The sequence below is a fragment of the Antechinus flavipes genome, chromosome 2 (genome assembly GCF_016432865.1).
Source record: "Antechinus flavipes isolate AdamAnt ecotype Samford, QLD, Australia chromosome 2, AdamAnt_v2, whole genome shotgun sequence".
Lineage (NCBI taxonomy): Eukaryota > Metazoa > Chordata > Mammalia > Dasyuromorphia > Dasyuridae > Antechinus > Antechinus flavipes.
Genome location: NC_067399.1, coordinates 33,318,424 through 33,338,374, shown reverse-complemented (window position 1 = coordinate 33,338,374; position 19,951 = coordinate 33,318,424). Strand labels below are relative to the sequence as shown.

The 19,951-nt window shown below is 40.5% G+C and overlaps 1 protein-coding gene across 2 annotated transcripts in view; it reads left to right on the top strand.

Annotated features, from left to right (window-relative positions):
- Window positions 1-19,951, top strand: part of REEP1 (receptor accessory protein 1) — a 130,265-nt gene that overhangs the window by 65,619 nt on the left and 44,695 nt on the right. For both annotated transcript variants that reach the window (XM_051974390.1, XM_051974389.1), the window contains exons 3-5: window positions 7,965-8,041; window positions 13,996-14,116; window positions 18,230-18,343. In XM_051974390.1, the coding sequence (XP_051830350.1) occupies window positions 7,965-8,041; window positions 13,996-14,116; window positions 18,230-18,343 (312 nt within the window). The remainder of the gene's footprint in view (window positions 1-7,964; window positions 8,042-13,995; window positions 14,117-18,229; window positions 18,344-19,951) is intronic.

Below are 19,951 nucleotides of genomic sequence, written 5' to 3'. Positions count from 1 at the left end.
GTAATTCTAGTTCTAAGTTCTAAGTTCTAGGACAGCTGATGCCAGTGGATAGAGTGCCGGCCCTGGAGTCAGGATTCCCCTCGACAGTATTGACATACTCTGGTCCACAGGGTTAGGAAGAGACTGAATGACTGAACAACAATAACAAAAATTCATAATAAAAATATTAAAAAAAATAAGAATAGCATTAAGGTTTGGGGCCTAAGTAAATGGCAGCATAATGGTGTTATGGTAAAGAAGGAAATCATGAAATCTAGAGGAGGAGTTCAGTTTTGAATTATGGAAGTGGAAATGTCCCGCAGACATCCAGGTGTAGACCATCATTGAATTCTCCACCCTGTGGCTCAGGAGCAGGCAGGTGAGGTAGTAAATGGCTGTGATCTCTGTTGGTGAAGAAGAAAGACTGAGGTTGACAGATTACTGGCAGATTACTTGAGTCTGAGGGGTTCTGAGCTGGATTTTGCTCTCCACAAGGAGTCTGTTGCCTATATGGTGAACCTCTGAGGGTCAGGGACCCCTAGGTTGCCTGGGAAAGGAAATGGGTCCAGTTGGAGAAGTTAATAGCTGGTCTTCTTCTCACCTGGGTGAGATGGGGAGACTCAGGAGAGAGGCCTTGGCTGGATTTACAGATCTGGAGAGAGCTCACGCCCACAGCTAGAGCCTGGGAATCCAAAATGGAGCCTTGGAAAGGCCTCGGGAGATCTGTAGCTTTTCTGTGTTAGGAGAGCAGCATCCACCACTCTAACTTGACTCATTCTTATAGCAACGAGGAAGGGAAGACCAAGAGCAGGACTTTGGAAACTTGAAAAAGGGGATGGCCCCTCATGCTCAAATTGTTTTTCAATCCTGTCTGACTCTTCATGATCCCACTGGGGTTTTGTAATTTCCTTTTCCTGTTCATCTTACAGGTGAGGAAACAGACAAGTAGTCATATAGAGTCATATAGCTAGTAAGTATCTGAGGCCATATTTGAAGTTAGTCTTTTGATTCCAGTGAGCTTCCAAGCTGCCTCCACTGTGGATTTTAATAGTCATCAAACACAAAACATTTTAATATAAAAAGGAAAACAACAGAAAAGATTATACATGAAACTAACTGTGAACTTCTGTTAATGTACAGTTTGCATATCTCCTTTTTAAAAATTTGAATCGAATGTGAGTCAACATGGCCTAATGGACAAGCCCTGCTTTGAAACCAGGAGGTTCTGGGTTCTGACACACACGGGCTCTGACTGTTTGCTTTTCAGTTCTCTAGGCAGCTCTGTTTCTAAGACAAAGACAGTGCTTGTTTTTTCTTAAAATTTTGATGACTGTATTTCTGGTTTCTGTGTGATATTATATATTTCACTCATGATTTTGAGAAGGAGCTCATGGGCTTTCCCAGGCTTCCAAAAGGAACTCAGGACCCAGTGAAGTCCTACTCTTAAGCCTCCAAGTTTCAGAAGTCCTGATCCACATTAGCTAAGGAACTGCCTGCAGCTCTCTACACCAACAAAGTCAGGGGTTCAGTTAAAAAAAAGTGAATATGGAAGCAAGAAAACTGCCTTTCCTATTCATGACCTCTTCTGAAATTCCTTTTGTTTTCTGTTTTCTACTTCACTTAAAAAATTCTTTGTTGCCATTCTTTCTTTTGTGTGTGTGTGTGTGTGTGTGTGTGTGTGTTTTAATGCAATAGTATTTTATTTTTCCAATTACATGTAAAGACAGTTTTCAACATTCACTTTTGTAAGATTTTGAATTCCAAATCCTTTTTCTCCCTCCCTCTTATTTCTTATTTCTCCAAGACAGCAAGCAATCTGATATAATTTATACATGTATAATCATGTTAAACGTATTTCCATATTAGTCATTTTGTAAAATGAAAATCAGAACCTTTTTTTTTTTTATCTCTGACACTATACATTAACTGCATCACCAATAGAAGTCCTTTCTTCTAAAAAATAAGAAAAGCCTCAGATACTTATTAGCTGTATGGCCCTATGCAGGTCACTTAAGACTGCCTCCAAAAAAAAGAAAAAAGAAAGGAATAAAAAAGAAACAAGTAAAATTAAACAAATCTGTTTAACATGTTGGCTCTATGTGAAAATATATGCCTCATTCTGCACTTTAAGACAATGGGCTTTTTCTGACAAGAAGTAATAACATGTTTCTCCATTAGATTTCTGAAATCAGTCTATTGATGGACTTGACAATCCATTCCTTCATCTATCTATCCATTCACAAGCATTTATTAAGTCCCATTTGTATGCCAAATCATGAATGTTGAGTGAGGAGTACACAAACAGAAAATAGTGCCTGCTTTCAGGGAGTTTACATTCTATGTGTATGGGATTTTATATTCATATATAGCGACTGTCACACACCTATGAGTTGGAGGAGGAAATGCCAAATCACTCCAATATCCTTGTCAAGAAAATTCCAAATTGGATCATGGAGAGTTGAACATGACTAAACACCATGAGCTTCTTAAACCTGGGCCCTCATTGGTGGGTTTCTCCCCCTCCAGGTCTCAACCCCTCCATCTCTTCTCCAATACTTTGCCTTATCCATCCCCTGGAGTTAATGGATAAGAATGAATGGGTCTCTCTGCATCAGCCACAGGCACTGACTGTAGGCGTGTAAAAGTCCCTGCACAGAGTGAGTCAGTAATCGGGGACACGGAAGCCTATTAAATGATGTCCTTTTCATATGCGCTGATATCTGAGCCATTTTTAGCTAAGTCACCCTTCATTAGCAATGCCGCCTGCCGGGTCTCCTGAGCTGAGACTGTCACTAGTGTTTAAAGGTCCAGTATCTCCTGATGTTTTCTGAAGTTCCTCATTCTTCCTGAGAAGGGATTCTCTTGATATTCCACTTAACTGCTCAGTAATTTCCTTGCTGTTCATTTATTCAACTACTTAGAGAACTCCCACTTTCTTTTTGACTCTTTTATTGTTGTTTGTTCAGTCATGTCTGATTCTTCATGACTCTATTTGGGTTTTTTTGGGACAGAGATGCTGGAATGGTTGGCCATTTCCTTCTCCAGCTCATTTCACAGATGAGGAAACTGAGGCAAACAGGGGGAAGTGACTTGCCCAAGATCATACAGCTAGGAAGTATCTGAGGTCACATTTAAACTCCGGTCTTCCTAATTCCAAGTCCAATGCTAAATCTTTGTGAGGATTTAGAGTAAGAGTAGGTACTATTCCTCTTTGTTGAGCATTTATTAAAAACTTGCATGTTTAAAGCATCTTAAGGTTTTCAGAAGGTATCGGATATCTTATTGGAACCTCATAACAATCTTGCATAGTTATATTGTAAATATCATCATTTCCTTTTAATAATAATAATAGCTAACATTTACATAGTGCTTTAAGGTTTACAAAGTGTTTTACATAGTTTAATTTCCTCGGTCTTTACAATCACCCTGTAAACTAAGTGCTATTATTACCCCCATTTTACAGATGAGGAAACTGAGGAACACAGTCAAGTCACTTCACACTATTTGCCTCAGTTTCTTCATCTGTAAAATGATCTGGAGAAGGAAATGGCCAACCACTCCAGGATCTCTGCCCAGAAAACCCCAAATAGGGTCATGAAAAGTCAGACATAACTGAACAAACAATAAAAGGATCTAAACAATAATAAAGATCTGAAGCAGGATTTGAACTCAGCTCTTCCTAATCCTAAATCCTATTCATTGCCTTGCCTTTGTGGTTATTATTCAGTCATGTTCGACTCTGTGAATTGTAGTTCACCAATACTGTCCATGGAGTTTCCTCGGCAAAGATACCGAAGTGCTCGCCATTTCCTTCTCCGGCTCATTTTACAGATGAGGCTTATAGAGTCTCCTAATTACTAAGAGTCTGGAGTCTGATTTGAGTGCAGGCCAGATCTCTATCCACGGAGCCACTGAGGTGCTTCCATTTTATCGGTACCGATCTCAAAGAGAATAGTTAAGTGACTTGGGACACAGTCACACAACTAATAAGAGACAGGATTAGAATCTAGGTCTTCCTGACACTATATGTAGCAGCTACATTCTAGCCACAGCACTGGGTGTGGGAGGCCTTAGGCTTGGTGCTATGGGAGTAAGAAGAGAATGAGACAGTCTCTGCCTTCGAGGAACTAACAGTCTGGTAGGAGGGGGAAGACAAGTACAAGGATCATTTAAAGTATTACATGGAAATGTCTTTGGGCTGAAAAAAAAATGATTTGTGTCCACACCTTTGAACCCATATATCTAAATAAGAACAGCAAGACTTTTATGGTAGCAAGGAACTAAAAACAAAATGAATGCCCATCATTTGGGGTGTAGTAAAACTAATTGTAGGTTGTAAATGTAATGGAGTCCTGCCTGACTCCTCTTATTTCCCCTTTCCTGGCCTCCTGCCCCTCCAAAAGCTAGGACTTTCTCTTCTGAGGTTATCTGGCATCTCCTTTGCATTTTTTTGGGTAGCCTATTTTGTATTTTATAGCCTATTTATATACATGTTTTCTCCCCTATTAGAAGGGAAGTCATCGGGGCAGCTAGGTGGTGCAGTGGATAGAGCAGCAGCCTGAAGTCAGGAAGACTGTTCAAATGTGATCTCAGACATTTAACACTTCCTAGCTATGTGACCCTGGGCAAGTCACTTAACCCCAATTGCCTCAGCAAAAAAAAAAAAAAAAAAAGAATGTAAGTTATCCAAAGGCAGGGAGTGGGTTTGCTTTTTCCTTTCTCTACTGCTTTAGCAAATGCTGATACACAGCAAGTACTTAATGCATTCATGTTGATTGATTGGAATATTACCATGCTTTGAGATATGATGAACACAAAAAATTCTGAGAAACCTAGAAAGAATTATGTGAACTGATGCAAAACTAGAAAAACACCATCCCTAAAACCTATAACAATGTAAAAGGGAGGGAAGAGGGGAATCAATATGACCATGCTGAATGCTATGTGATAATAATGACCAAGGTTGGCCCTAGAGGAGAAAGAATTCTTTCTCCTTTCTTGACCAAAATGATTCTCATGCCTTATCTCTGCTAATTATTTCTGCTTTTTCCTGTATAGAGCTGCTTTGTATATATTTGTCTGTATGTTATTTCTCTGTCATTAGATTGTAAGTTCCTTGAGGGCAAGGACTATCTTTTTGTATACTTAGCACTTCTCACAGTTCCTGGCATTCTGGAACTTAATACATATTTATTGGTTGATTGGAGGAATGAAGCCTATAAATATGGAATCTTGTTTATGCTTTCTCAGGCACCAATGATGCTTTAAATTGTTTTAAATTTTAAAATATTATGTTACAATGGAAGGTCTGATGACGGGGAGAGTGGGGACATATTTGGAAATCACTGGGATAGAAAAGTGAAAAATATGAATGAAAGTTTCCCTGTCCCTAAAGGGCTCATGGGAAAGGGAAATATAGCACCCCAGAAGCTTCCTGCAGATATCTAGCATGCATGTGGGTCCATATTCCTTTGCTCCCAAACTGCATCTCCCAACAACCAAGTCTACGTACATGGTAATAATGTGAAAGATGTAATTACTTAAAGTAGAATTCAAGGTATATCCCAAGAATTAAAATGAGGCAGCAAACATACCTGTGACCACTTCCCCCAGTCACCCTTCCCACCCCATGTAGAACCACTGGAATTCAAAAGAGAAACAAGACTCATCCAGCTGATCGGGGAAGAAATTAATTTTGAAGCTGGGCATTGAATGATGGGTTTTAATTAGTATTGATGTAAAGGGAATAGACATCCCTGGTGAGGGGGATGGCATGGTCAGAGGCATGGAGGCAGGAAACGACTCATGAAGAAGGGAGTAGCAAATAGTTTGGAGCATAGAACTGATGTCGGATTTACAGCTGGAAAGCTCTTAGAGATCCCATCCTCCTAACTTTACAAATGAGAAAACTCAGACTCAGAAAGGCTAAGTGACCTGTGCAGAATCACACGACGTAAAAGACAGGATTTGAATCCAGTTTTTCCTGACTTCAAGCCGACAGCTTTATCCACTTTAATATAGTGCTTCTCAAGGGAATAGTAATAATGTAGGGAATAGTAGCAATAATAACAGTAGCATTTAAAAAACACTTTAAGGTCTACAAATATAGTCTCATTGGATGCACACAATAGCTCTGCAAGGTAGGTGCATTTTTATCCCCATTTTTTAGATGAGGAAACAGGTAGACAGAGGTTAAGTGACTTAATCAGGTTCCACAGCTAGCAAGTGTCTGATGCTGAATTTGAATGCAGGTCTTCCTGACTTCACTTTAAGGTGCTGTACCGCCCTACTACAGGGGATAAAACTAAAAAATAGACAAGGGCCGGATTGGAAGGAAAACAAATCCCAAACTGAGGCTTTTAGATTTTCTCCAGAAGACCATTTCATACCATTAAAGATTTCTAAATAGGGAAGTGATGCAATCATAATACTAGGTAACACTGATAAAGCATTTAAAGGTACACAAAGACCTTCATTGATTTATTTGTATTTGTCCCTCATAATGACCCCGAGAGTTAAGAATTATTATTATTTTCATTTGACAAGTAAGGAAACTGAGGTCTGGAGGAGTTAAGTCACTACTTAGGGTAACAGAGCTTGTAAGTCATAAGAAGTACCTAGGTCCTAAATCAGTTTCAATTGATAAATGATGGACAGAAGCAGCTACACCCAAAGAAAGAACACTGGGAAACGAATGTGAACTATTTGCATTTTTGTTTTTCTTCCCGGGTTATTTTTACCTTCTGAATCCAATTCTCCCTGTGCCACAAGAGAACTGTTCGGTTCTGCACACATTTATTGTATCTAGGACATACTGCAACATATCCAACATATATAGGACTGCTTGTCATCTAGGGGAGGGGGTGGAGGGAGAGAGGGGAAAAAATTGGAACAGAAGTGAGTGCAAGGGATAATGTTGTAAAAAAAATTACCCTGGCATGGGTTCTGTCAATATAAAGTTATTATAAAATAAAATTATATATATATATATAAAAGAAGTACCTCGGTCCAAGTCCAAGATCTTTTACTACCTCAGAGCTGCAAGCATTGGCTACATTTAGAAACTCTTCTGAGTAACATGTTACCAGATGATATCCTCTTTCTACAGATAAAGAAACAGATTCTGAAGGATTAAATTGTAATTTAATATAATTATAATTTTAACAGAATAATATAAATTTAATGTTTATATTAATGTATCATATGTAATCAATACATTAATATATAATGTGTTTAATGTAATAATAAAATAAAATCTAGTTTTATAGGAAGCATCAGAAGTGATATGAAAACCCAGGAAGAAGACCTTCTTCTTCCTGATTCCAGTTTCTGCAATTGCTAGCAATTTGTAAGACGTATTTGCACAAGGGAGTGGGACAGGAACAAGGAAGACCATTAAGGAATCTTTTGCAATATTTTAGGACCCTTCCCCTCTGAGGCAGTGAAAATCTTGGAACTCCTTTGCAGAAATTTGCTCTAGGTTGGAGATCTGATTTAAGAGAATAAATAAAAGGAACCAGGTATAAGAGAGGTTGGGAAGCAAGGTCTAGTAGCTGAGAGAATGGAACTGTCGCAGATGAATCCACAGTGATCCCTAGCAGTGAGACCAATGTACCAGTCAACAGCTCAATCTGGTTACTTTGATTGTAACTCAGCTTCAGGGTTCTGGGCCTAAAGTTCTTCCAGACAGCCCACAGGAGCTCTAGGAATATTGTCAAGCCCAGGTCTGAGATCATGAATCCTTGATTTTGCAGAGGTTTGGACTGGAAGTTTCTGAGTGGACCGTGGAAACACATTGACTTTTTTCTAGGCTCTGAAAACCAAGACAGAACCCGGTTTATCTTTGGAGAAGTGTCTGAGGGATGGGAAAAGGAAGCATTCAACCTTGAATACTGCTTGAGCTTTTGGCTGTTCTGATGCTGTGGGAGGTTGGACAAGCCCTTCCTCCCTCTTCTCATCAGACTGGTTGTTTTCTCTCCCGACAGGTAAAATGGATGATGTACTGGATTATATTTGCACTTTTTACAACAGCAGAGACATTCACGGATATCTTTCTTTGCTGGTGAGTGATGACTGAAGTGTGGGAATGCGGGAGGAGTGGTGATTAGGGACATTTTTTTTGGCAATGACAGAAGCTGATATGTATCATCTTGGAAGGCAGTATGGGAGAGGACAAAGGAGGACATTGAACCAACTATAGGATTATGGGCTAAGAAATGTAAAGGACCACAGAGGCCTTTATGTTTAATCCCATCATTATACAGAGGAAGAAACTGAGGCACCAGTTTGAACTTGACCTGCTCAAAGTCACAGAGACACTACATGTTTGAGACGGACTTTGAATGCATGACTTCTTGGTATCATGTCTGTTGCCCTCAACCCTGCGTTGTAATACACCGTCTCTTACCCAGCATCATCTGTAAGAAGTCCTTTTGGGTACTCTGGGCTGAGAAACAACAAATCTCGAATCTGGTTCTGGGTTCAGGCAATTGCATAGCTTCCAAGACCGTCTATTTCCACCAAGGTTTTTCCTTTCTTTATGGTTCAATCCTGCTTGGGACATATAGATATCAGCACAGGTCTCCTGTGTGTCAGAGAGGTGGGGGGCCACCAGAATGGAATGTTGCATATATTTTCAGATGTGGTCACATCTTTGTTATTTTTTGTTGCAAGGAAGGATTTAATTTTGAGTTGGAAAGAGGGGTCTTTCCAGAAATTGTAGTTATAAAGACAAAATACATCAATAAAACTCAGTAGAAGGAACAAAGAAAAATAAAGTTGATGTTAAAGAAGTGAGAGAAGCAAAAAACAGGGGAAATGTTCTTTGGACTGCTAGCTACTATCTTATTTCACTTCTCTGCCTCAGTTTCTTCATCTGTAACATGAGATGATTGGATTGGATGATCTCTAAGGTTCTACCAGTTCTAAACCTATAATTCTGTGTATTTAAAAATGACAAGTCAGGTGTCATCCCTATTTTAAACACAAGAAAACTAAGCTAAGTTTCCTACTTCTTCTTCTCATTAGAATTATAGATGAAGAGGTGGAACCTCCCCCCATTTTACAGATGAAAAAACTGAGGCCCATATAGGGGAAATGACTTGCTTATAGTCACACAGGGAGTAAATGGCAGAAGTGGGATTCTAGGTCCTCTGTTGCCAAATGCAGTCCCCTCTCCAATGTTTACTGAAAGGGCCAAAGATGAAAAGACTATGCCCTTCTCCCTTATCCTGAGCATTTTCTGTAGTCAGCCTGGCAGTTGATATTTAGTTTGAGTCTGAATTGCTCCCCACTCTCAGGATAATTGGGCGTGACCGAGGTCAACCTGGGGTTCACGTGTGGTGCATTCTGGTCTGGCTGCCATGTCTTAATTTGCACTCAGCACCAATGCAAGCAGGAAGTTCAATCTGATTACTTTGATTCTAGCTCAGTTTCAGGCTCTGAGCCTTGGGTTCCCTCAGAGGATCTGGAGGTCTTGAGTAAAGTAGTTGGAGTCTAGATCAGAAGCCTTGAATCCTGTCCCCATCTCTACCCAGGGGCAGCCGATTATGGAAAAACTGGCATTTTCCTAAGCTCTGAAAATCTCAGATCTGCTTGAAGTCTTCATAACACTTAAGGTGGGAGAAAATTAAAGAGCAGAAATGTCCTCTTTTTAAAAATTAAATTTCTTTCTTTCTTTCTTTCTTTCTTTCTTTCTTTCATTCATTCTTTCTTCTTTCCTTCCTTCCTTCCTTCCTTCCTTCCTTCCTTCCTTCCTTCCTTCCTTCCTTCCTTCCTTCCTTCCTTCTTTTCTTTTTGCTGAGGCAATTGGGGTTAAGTGACTTGCCCAGGGTCACACAGCTAGGGAGTGTTATGTGTCTGAGGTCAAATTTGAATTCAGATCCTCTTGACTTCAAAGCTGGCGCTCTATCCATTGCGCCACCTAGCTACCCCAATTGTTTTTTTCAATGAATAAAAACTGATTTTTTTTTCCTGTCATCTCCTACAATTGTACATTGACAAAAAGAAGGAAAAACAAAACTCTTGTAACAAATAAATAATAAAACAATAAACAATATAAGCAATTAAAAAACAATACAATAAGTAAAAAATTTCTAAAACCTTTTTAACAAATATATTAAAAAAAGATTAAACAATAAAAACAACCACAAAATAAGTTTAAATTTTTTAAAAAGCCTTTACAACAAATATACATATTTGAGTGAATTAGATCCTTTTATTGACTGTCCAAAAAGTTTGTCTCATCAATGTGCCCCTGAGTCCATCTCTTCTCTGTCCGGAGATGGGGAATAGACTTCCTCTTGATCTTTTAGAATCAGGGCTAGTCACTGCATTGCTCAGTATTCTTAAGGTTTTCAAAGATGTTTGTTTTGACACTATTGTTGTTATGATAGAAATTGTTCTTTTGGTTCTGCTCACTTCACTCTGTCTTTTTTCACTGCTTATCGCACAGTAGAGCCTTTTTAATTCATAAGCTATAATGTTCAGTCATTCTCCGACTGATGGGTACTCCCTATATTTCCTGGGTTTTGTTGCTCCAGAAAGTGCTGCTGGAAATAATTTTGTACATCTAGATCCATTTTCTCTTTCTTTGATCTCTTTTGGATGTCTGGCTATCACTGGGATATCACTAAGTCAAAGCGCATACAAATGCTGAGAGAAAAGGCAGCAGTTGGTAGAAATCTGAATAAGGAGTTGGGAAAAGTCAAATTTAAATCTGGTCTCAAACGCTAGCTGGGTATTCCTGAGGAAATCGCTTGATCTCTGTCTATCTCGTTTTCCTCACCTCTAAAATAGGGATCAAAATAACAACCTACTTGCCAAGGTTGTCGTGAGGATCAAATGAGATCATATTTGTAACATAATGGTACATAGTAGGTGCCTAATAAATGCTTGCTTCTATCATTTCTTCCTTCATAATTCCAAATTGCTTTCCAGAATAGGTGAAACAATTTGCAGCTCCACCAACAACATATGAGTGTGCCTCAAAGAAAATGGACTTAGACGTACAAAATTATTTCCAGCAGCACTTTCCAGAGCACTGAGGCACACATTCTTTGAACTGCTGGCATCTGTTGCCTCTTATTGACACTGCTAATGTTTCATAATTAAAAATAAAGCTTACTCATTTTGGCAGAGTGAGTGTGTTCACCACTTGGGTCAGTGCACATGGAGGCACTGGAATCTCAGAGTGTTTTTGAAAATCAGCAGCGTGTTGGAGCCGTGATTTAGACTTTCTGAAGAGAGCACCAGGTTCAGAGTAAGCGCACCAGGGTTTAAATCCTATCTCTTCCACTTAGAGGCCATCACTTAATTTTTCTGGGCTCCAGTTTTCTCATCTATAAAATGGAGGGATGGAGGTGGTGGAATTAATTGATCTCCAAGGATTGTTCTAGCGCTGACTTTGCTGACTTTGTGTGTTCATTTGGCTATACAGAAGAGCAGTGGTTCTCAAACTTTTGTTCACAATATCTTCATGTTGTTAAAAAACTATTAAGGATCTGTTCAAAGAGTTTTTGTTCACATGGGTTATATTTATAGCTATCTACTATACTAGAAATAAAAATTAATTTTGAATTTGTAGACCCTCTGAAAGGGTTTCAGAGACCCCAACAATTCTTTGGACTACACTTTGAGGACCACTGCAGAAGAGGGTGTGTGAGTGTTAATAGGGCTAGCAAAGCTTATCTTTGGCGTCCTGGTTTCTCTGAGGTGGAAGGTCTGGGTAGAGACCATTCGCTGCTCGAGCTCAATCCTAAGGGTGGAGGGATGTGCTGGCCTGAATGCTCAGTTTCTTTGTCACCTTGTCCCCGGAAACTCCCGCTTTGTGGCTGTGACTGCTCAGATCAGCTGGTGTCTGGCTAGTCTTTGCAGAAAGAATAGAAAGATGCTGCCTGGAACAGTTGGCCTGGCAGTGCCCAGAGGCCTCCAAGGAGATAATGTTTTTCTTCAGAGCTCACAACTCCCGACCTTGACATCTCTTTTGTGGTTGGCTAGACAAGGAGCCTGTGGCAAAGAGGGCTCTGTTCCCAAGGCAGAACTTCTCCCCTGGCAGAGGTGCTTTGGGATTTTCACCTTGGTGTTTTTGGAGAGAGAGAAAAGAGATGTGTGTGTGTGTGTTTGTGTGTGTTATGAGTGTGTTTGTGTGGTGGTGAGTGTGTAAAATGTGAGTATGTATGTGTTGGGTGTATGAGGGTGTGACATGTCTAAGTATGTATGTGTTGTGTGTGATGTGTTTGTATGTGGTGTATGTTGCATAACAGTATGGATGTGGTGTGTAGTATAAATATGCATACATATGTGTTGGGTGTGAATGTTTACAAATGTGTGTAAGTATATATGTGTTGGGTGTTGGGGTATGAATGTGTATATGTATTGTGTATGTATGTATATGTTGTGCATATAGTGTGCTTATGGGAGTTGTGTATGTGTTGTATATAAGTGTGTATATATCATTATGTGTGAGTATGAGTGTGTTGTATGTGTGTATCTGTATGTATGTTGTATGTTTGTGAATGTCTTGTGTATGTATTTGAACATATGTGTGCATTGTGAGTATATATGTATATGTGTGTGTGTATATACACACATATGAGTGAGTTGGGTGAATGTGTGTGTGTGTGTGTGTGATGTTATTTTATGTGTTATGTTCACACAGTTAATAAATGTTGGTGAACAGATTTAAATTCTGGTTGTCCTGATTCTGGGATTCTGTCCTTTGGGAGGCATAGAGCTCCACCCACTGCACCACCTGGTTGCAGGAAGGGAATGATGTATCATAAAACTGGAAGAAAACTAGAATCAGGTTGGGAAGGACTTTAAAAGAAGAAAAGTGTCATCCTGTGTGCAATAGGGAGTCACAGAAGATTATTGAATAAGAGAGTGTGGCTGATGCAAGAATGTGGGGACTCCGGAGTATCGAATTTATTGGGGGGTTTATTGACTGTGCCAGCTAGGAAGCCCCATCCCCACATGTTGAAGACCACCCCCTCCAATGGGATGGAAGGACAGAGTTTATATGGGCTTAAATCACAAAGAGGGGGGAGAAGCTTCGAAAAAAAGGAGATTGGGAGGGGATGCTGTGGGAAGTGGCTGATTGGATGAGATACCTGGACCAGATTCCTGAAATCCGGAAACCCTGGAAGTGTCCCTGAACAGATTCGACATAGAACCACAAAGGATGTTCTTGTGGTGGGGTCTCTGGGGTAGGGAATGTAGCAAGAGGGTCCTTTGATTGGTGAGCTAATGCTTAACACAAGATGGAAGTGGTTCTGCTTGGTTCCCCAAGATGGAAGGAGCTGTGCCATAAGGTTCATGGTCAGACCTAAACTTTGTGAAGGATGGATCAGAATGGGGAGAAGCCCGGGATCCCAGACTCTTGGATAAACTTCCATTGGAAATCCAAGATCATTAAAGGAGGCTGAGATCATGAACAATTGCAGGGTGAGGATCAGGGAAGGTTTCCTGGAGGAGGTGGCAAACCAGAGCTGAGCCTTGAAGCAAGATCAGAATTCAGAGAAGAGAAATCAAGGGTGGATTTTTAAAGGATGAAGACCTGTCTTAATTTGGACATGGAGGAAAAGTTTGAGTGAATGCAGGGAGGTGGGAGATGGAATATTGTACCCCAGAAATAGCCACTAGCCAGTTTTACTGGGAATATAGACTATCTGATGGGGAAGTCAAGTTCCATCAGGCTGGGAAGGTGGTTTGAAACTAGCTTTTTCCATCCAGCAAACCCTAGCTGCCAGGGAGGTAAGATTAGAGTAACCGTGAAGGAAGATCTCTTGAGTTTTGGTTGCAAAGCATTTCCAAGGGATCTGAAGAAAAAGAGAAACTAGGGGGTTCTGGGAAGAGTCAGGATGGAGACTTGCCCTGCATCTGCCTTGTGCCTTGTGCCGACATTTTGGGAGGAAGGGGTTCTGCGCCTGGGAGCTTCCCCTGCCCAGGGGAAGGGCAGGATGGCAGATGCTGGAGGTGGCCCTTTCACAGAATGCCTGTTTTCTTAACTCTCTGCAGGTTCCCCTTCTATTATGAACTAAAAATAGCCTTTGTGGCCTGGCTGCTGTCTCCTTACACAAAGGGCTCCAGCCTCCTCTACAGGAAGTTTGTGCATCCTACGCTGTCATCAAAAGAAAAGGTAATTGGGACCCACAGTCCTTCCCACCCTGTGGTTTTCTTTTTTCTAAGAGTAACAAGATAGAGAATGGGGGTGAGGGGAGGTAGGGGAGGTGGGGGAGGATGAAAGTGGGGGGGGGGAATGGAGAGGAAAACCCGACACATTGGAGAAATACTTATATTGTAATGGAAGGGTCCTGTGATGGCTTCGCTGACCACCAATCCAACCTGATCACTCCTTTTCCTCTGTAGGCTGTCATTTGTAATTCTTCCAGTGTCACAGAACCTTTGACAATCTGGTGAAGCCGGGGGACCCTTAGTCAGAATAATTTTTAAAGAAATCAAAATCACAGGAGAGGCCACATTTTAATTATAGGCTAATAAAAATTAAAATGTAATTTTTTTTTCCTGTCCACATTCATGCACCCCCTTGAAATCTATCTATGGTTGGGTCCAGGCGATGTGACAAAATGAGAAATAGAAATAGATTTGGGAGAGCAATAAATTGTAAAAAGAATATTATGTAAAAGTTGGCAACATGGGACAACCATGGCAAGTCATCCATCACAGATTACAAAGTTTTGCTGTTTATTATGTAAATTAACAAGAGGAAAGAGAAATTTCTCAGTGGAATTCACAATTAACCAGAGGAAGAAGTCATTAAAGTGAAGACATTATTAGGCGGGATAGAGAGTACCTCATAGTGAGCTCAGACATGAAAAGGAGTCAGAGAAGAGAAGGGTGCTATTTTATTTATGTGAAAATAGCTTCACGGGCTCGTGCAATTATAACACAGTCATCAATGATTAGTGGTTTGCATTTTAGGGTACATCTCTTTTAGTCTCAAGGGAGTGGAGGCAGGATCTAGGAAGTAAAGGGAAGAACCAGGGAGGAATCAGGTGAGATAAAGGGGAAATCTGGAAAGAGCCAACCTAGCTGATTGCGTCTCAAAATTGTCTAATGATATGCTAATCAAGACAGTCTCAGGGAGGATGAGACTAAAGAGTTTGGCCTCACATTATTGAGGCAAAGGAGGCTGAGTATGGCCTCGTGTTCTATACAAACTGGATAGTCTGGGAGAATTAACTTCTGTATAGCATTTAATAAGCTGGTTTCGAAGTCATAGGGATCCCAGATTAAGAACTGCTCCAGAATGGAGACTCTAGTCTGCCAAGTGTGGCCAGCATTCTCAGTCAGAATTTAAATAGATGAAGGGCAAAAAATGGGGTTCCATAGTATTCTTGGTTACACCCAAGTCTACTAGTTAACTAGTATTTATTATTAGTAGGCTTTAAAATTTGCAAATTACAAATACTATCTTATTTGATTCTCACAACAATCCTGAGTTGTAGGTGTAGCCACAGGTAAGGTGAAGGGAATAAGCATTTATAGGGCACCTCCTGTGTGCCAGGCACTGTGCTAAGTGCTTTATAGATATTATCTCATTTGATCTATATGACAACTTTCCAAGGTAGGTGCTATTATCATCCTCTATTTAACAGTTGAGGAAACTGAGGCAGAGATGAAGAGACTTAAGGTCACACAACTAGTATTTTAGTTTACCACAGAGACTTCCCAGGCAAACTTTTATCAAGTGACTAAAAACTAGTGCCATAAACTTACCTGGACCCAGCCATCAACCTTCAATGTGAATCCTCCAACCAGACAGAACCCCAACATAGAGGGAGAAATTTTTACTGACCTGGGAATTGAACCAAAGCTTTCCCCCAAACTCCCAAGTAGACCAGTTCCAACTACAATGGAACCAGTATATTTTTTAAATTATTGAGTAAGAACAAATCCAGAAATTAAATTTTTTTAGGGGTTGGAATTTCCCAAATTTCATCTGAATTGAATTGGGGATCTTAGTCACACTTTGATTTTCACCTTTAACTTGTTAAATATTTTTGGATTTGTTCTACTCTCTCCTTCAGTTTCCATGTTCATAAAATGAAAGATTGGGTTTATAGGGAAGAGCCCTGGATTTGGAGAGTGTGTGTGAGTGTGTGTGTGTGTGTGTGTGTGTGTGTGTGTGTATGTGTGTGTGTGTGTGAGAGAGAGAGAGAGAGAGAGAGAGAGAGACAGAAAGACAGAGAGAGAGAGAGAGAGAGAGAGAGAGAGAGAGAAACCAAGCAAATCACTTATTCTTGTCTGGTCCCAGTTCCCTCATCTTTAAAATTTGAATGACACAATCTCCCAATTTCCTTTTGGCTCTCAATCCTATAATCTTGTGAACAGTGTTATTCCCTTAAATTTACCCCTTTGCCCCCTCCACACACACACAGACAACAGACAATTTAGTATATTGGAAAAAGAGCTGCTCTTGGAACCAAGAAAATCTGGGATCAAATCTTGTTTCTAAAACATAGTGACTGTATAAAGGGTCCCCTTCCTACCCAGTGCTGCAGGAAACAGATTAAAATGTAATTGGGAAACATTTAACACAATAAGAAAAAATGAAATAAAAACATAGATAACATGGCATTTTAAAGCAAAGTCAGTATGTGGCCAGTAGGAATCCTGATAAATGGATTAATGGCTTCCTTTTGATTTGACACCTCTGCTCACAGTGGCTCTAAAACTAGGAGATGGAAGTTTCTCGTCTAAGAAGTCCCTGTGTCAATGAAATCACAGGTTTAGTCTTCATTCATTCACCTATCTATCTATCTGTCTGTCTGTTTGTCTGTCTACCTGTCTGTCTACTTACCTATCTATTTATCCATTGATCTATCCTCATCAACAGTCTTTTTTGTTAATTATCTAGGCTTAAGAAAATTTTGGAGAAAATGTTAATAATACAGATTTAATTTGAGTGTGTCATGCATACATCCCCCCACTCAGAGAGTCAGTTGTTCAATTTACCAGCACACTCTTGCTTCTGTCCCTTTTCTGCTGTTTTCATATTCCAAATTAAATTCAACACATATGTGTATGTGTGCATGTGCATACACACATGCATATATGTGTGCATGTATATATGAACATACATGTTCATGTGTATATGTATTGTGCACATGTGTGTATTTGTGTGTATACATGCAGCCACCTACATATATCATACCTACAATGCATTCAAAAAAAATCCAGGTCCTGCCATTCTACTGGAATGTAGTTTGATGATACTGTTTCACCAACAACAGACATTCTATTTACAGGCATGGATACAGTGTCTCATGTTGTATCTAGTTTCCTGTGCACCGGTTGTTCCGCCTCTAGTACACGAAAAGGCTGTTTAAGGGCAGGGGCTACTTCATTTTTGTCTTTATGTACCCAACACCTAACATAGTGCCTGGTACACAGCAGGTGCTTAATAAGTGCTTGCCCAATTGAATTGAACAAAAGAGGATAAATTATATTATTTAGGATGAACAAGTTCAATGCTCTTATTGAGGTTCAAAAGGAGACTCCAAAAGGTTGGGATCATAGACAGGTATCATGAAGCATCCCAAAAGAATTTGCAAGCTTGAACCTATATTCAAGTCAAGGGGCAAAGTTTGTGTGTGTGTGTGTGTGTGTGTGTGTGTGTGTGTGTGTGTGTGTGTGTGATTTAATGCCAATTGAATCGAGTTAAGTTCCACAAGGATTTAGCAAAGAACTAAGAGCAAGAAGATAAATTTATAGGAAAAAGGTAAAGTGCTCCGGTGCTTGATGCCGCTGATAGGCTAATTTTCTGGCTCAGAGGGAGAACTGAGGGGTGGTCTAGTACGTACCTCATTATTGTCTCAGAAGCTTTGTCATCGCTGACCCACAGATTGTCACTTGACAGCCAGCAATGTTTGTGAAACTACAGGGCTCTCAAAGTCAGGTGGCTACTGCCACATTTCCCTAGAAGTTCTATCCCTTCATTTTTATTGGATTTTCAATTCACAGAGCAAAATCAGCATTTCCATAACATAGTATAATAACTAGAAAAGATGCTTGATTGCACGTGAAACTGCACATTTATTTACAGATCAGGAAACTGGGGTCCAGCGAGCAGTGAGTGGCAGACGGGCCATCTGGCTTCAGACCCGGCGTTATTTCCCCTACCTCAGCCAGGACTCCACTCCAAGCTACAGGGCACAACCCCTAGAAGAGGGGATGGAGGGGGAGGAGAGGGTTTAAGACCCAGCTCAATGTGCTTTTTGTTTGACAGGAAATTGATGACTGCCTGGTCCAAGCCAAAGACCGGAGCTATGATGCCCTTGTGCACTTTGGGAAGCGGGGGCTGAACGTCGCGGCCACTGCAGCAGTGATGGCTGCTTCCAAGGTAACCCCAGAGCTGAGCTGGGCAGAGCCCCCTGCCCTACCCTATGCTGCCTGATTTCCTGAACCTCTCACATCTACCCACTGAGTCAGTATGATTTGGCCACAGCCAGAGGGCCGGGCACACCCCCAGCTCCTCAGAAGTGGACCTGGGGGAGAGAAGCAATGAAACACATGGGGAGAGTGGGAGGAAAAGGGAGGGGGCTTGCCTTTTTTCTCCAAGACAGGCTCTTTTTCCAGGCAGATTTCATTAAAAAATAAAAATTAAAAAACCAGGCAGGTGTTGCCTGGGAGAGGGAATGAATGTATGAACCCCAAGACCAAGCTCCTGAGTAACTAAGGAAAAACAAAACAAGTCAGTCCTGGGGCTGGAAGCTTGGAGGAGGATTGTGTGGCTGGAGAAGGGAAGTGGGTGACTGGTTTTGTTGGGAGGGAGGGAACATTTAAGCAGCTTCTCTTTGTCTCTTCTCTAAAGTCTGCTCCCTCTAAAATCAGTATTCAATATTATTCATTATATTGTATAATGAATAGATCCAGGGACATGGAGTTTGGAAAACCTGTGTTCTAATTCCATCTTTGGCTACTTCCTGGCCACATGACCCTGTGTGGACAGGTCGGGTGCAAATCCCCCTTCCCAATGAACTAATCAGAGACATCATCAGATACAAAGAGAAAGCATTTAATCCCTGCAGGAAGAAGCCCAAACACACCTGGGAGCCATCCCAATTCTGCCATGTGCTCCTGGAACTTGGCCAGCTTCAGGCTTGTCCAGGATTTAAAAGCAAAAGACTGGAGCCTTCTCATTGGATAGATTAAAAGGACCCATGGTCACCAAGGTTGGCTGTCTCCCTCAGGTCATGTCACTTCCTGCAACTTCCTGTATCTCCAGGTTCAAAGTTCATCCCTCTAGAGATCAAATGACCTCCCAAGGTCCCAGTTCTGGAAACAGGGATCATGTGACTCAATACTAAGAAATACTTCATCCAACCAGTCCCATTCAACCCTATTCACCAATCTTCAGTTTTCTCTTCTGTAAAATGGAGATAATAATAGGACATACCTCACTGAGTCGGGAAGAGCAAATGAGATGATATAAATATAAGACAATTGGAAAATCTTGACATTTTTAACATCATTTTAATTGATGCATTTGTTTTTTTAATCCCCTGAATATATCCCTTCCTTCTCTCCTATCCAACAAGCCATCCCTCCATTATAATTGTATTTTAGTTATTAATATTATTAGTAGTAGTTATATATTGTCATCATCACTGTTGATAGATCACAGACCTCAAAGGTCATCAGATCTACCCATTCTCTAGTTTATAGATGTGAAAGTTGAAGCTGAAAGATGGTGCCCAGGATCACACAGCTAGGAAGGGTCTGAGGCAGGATCTGAACACAGATCTTCCAAGTCTACCCACTATTTCATGTGCCTCCTTGGTTCTTTTACTTCCCTTGCTCTCATTATTTTTATTTTGCTTTTTTTTTTTTACCCTCTATGCAGCAAATTAAAATATTTTTTCAATCATAGGGTCATAGATTTAGAGCTGAAATGAATCTTAAAAGTCATCTAATCCAGTCATCTCATTTACAAATCAGGAAACTGAGG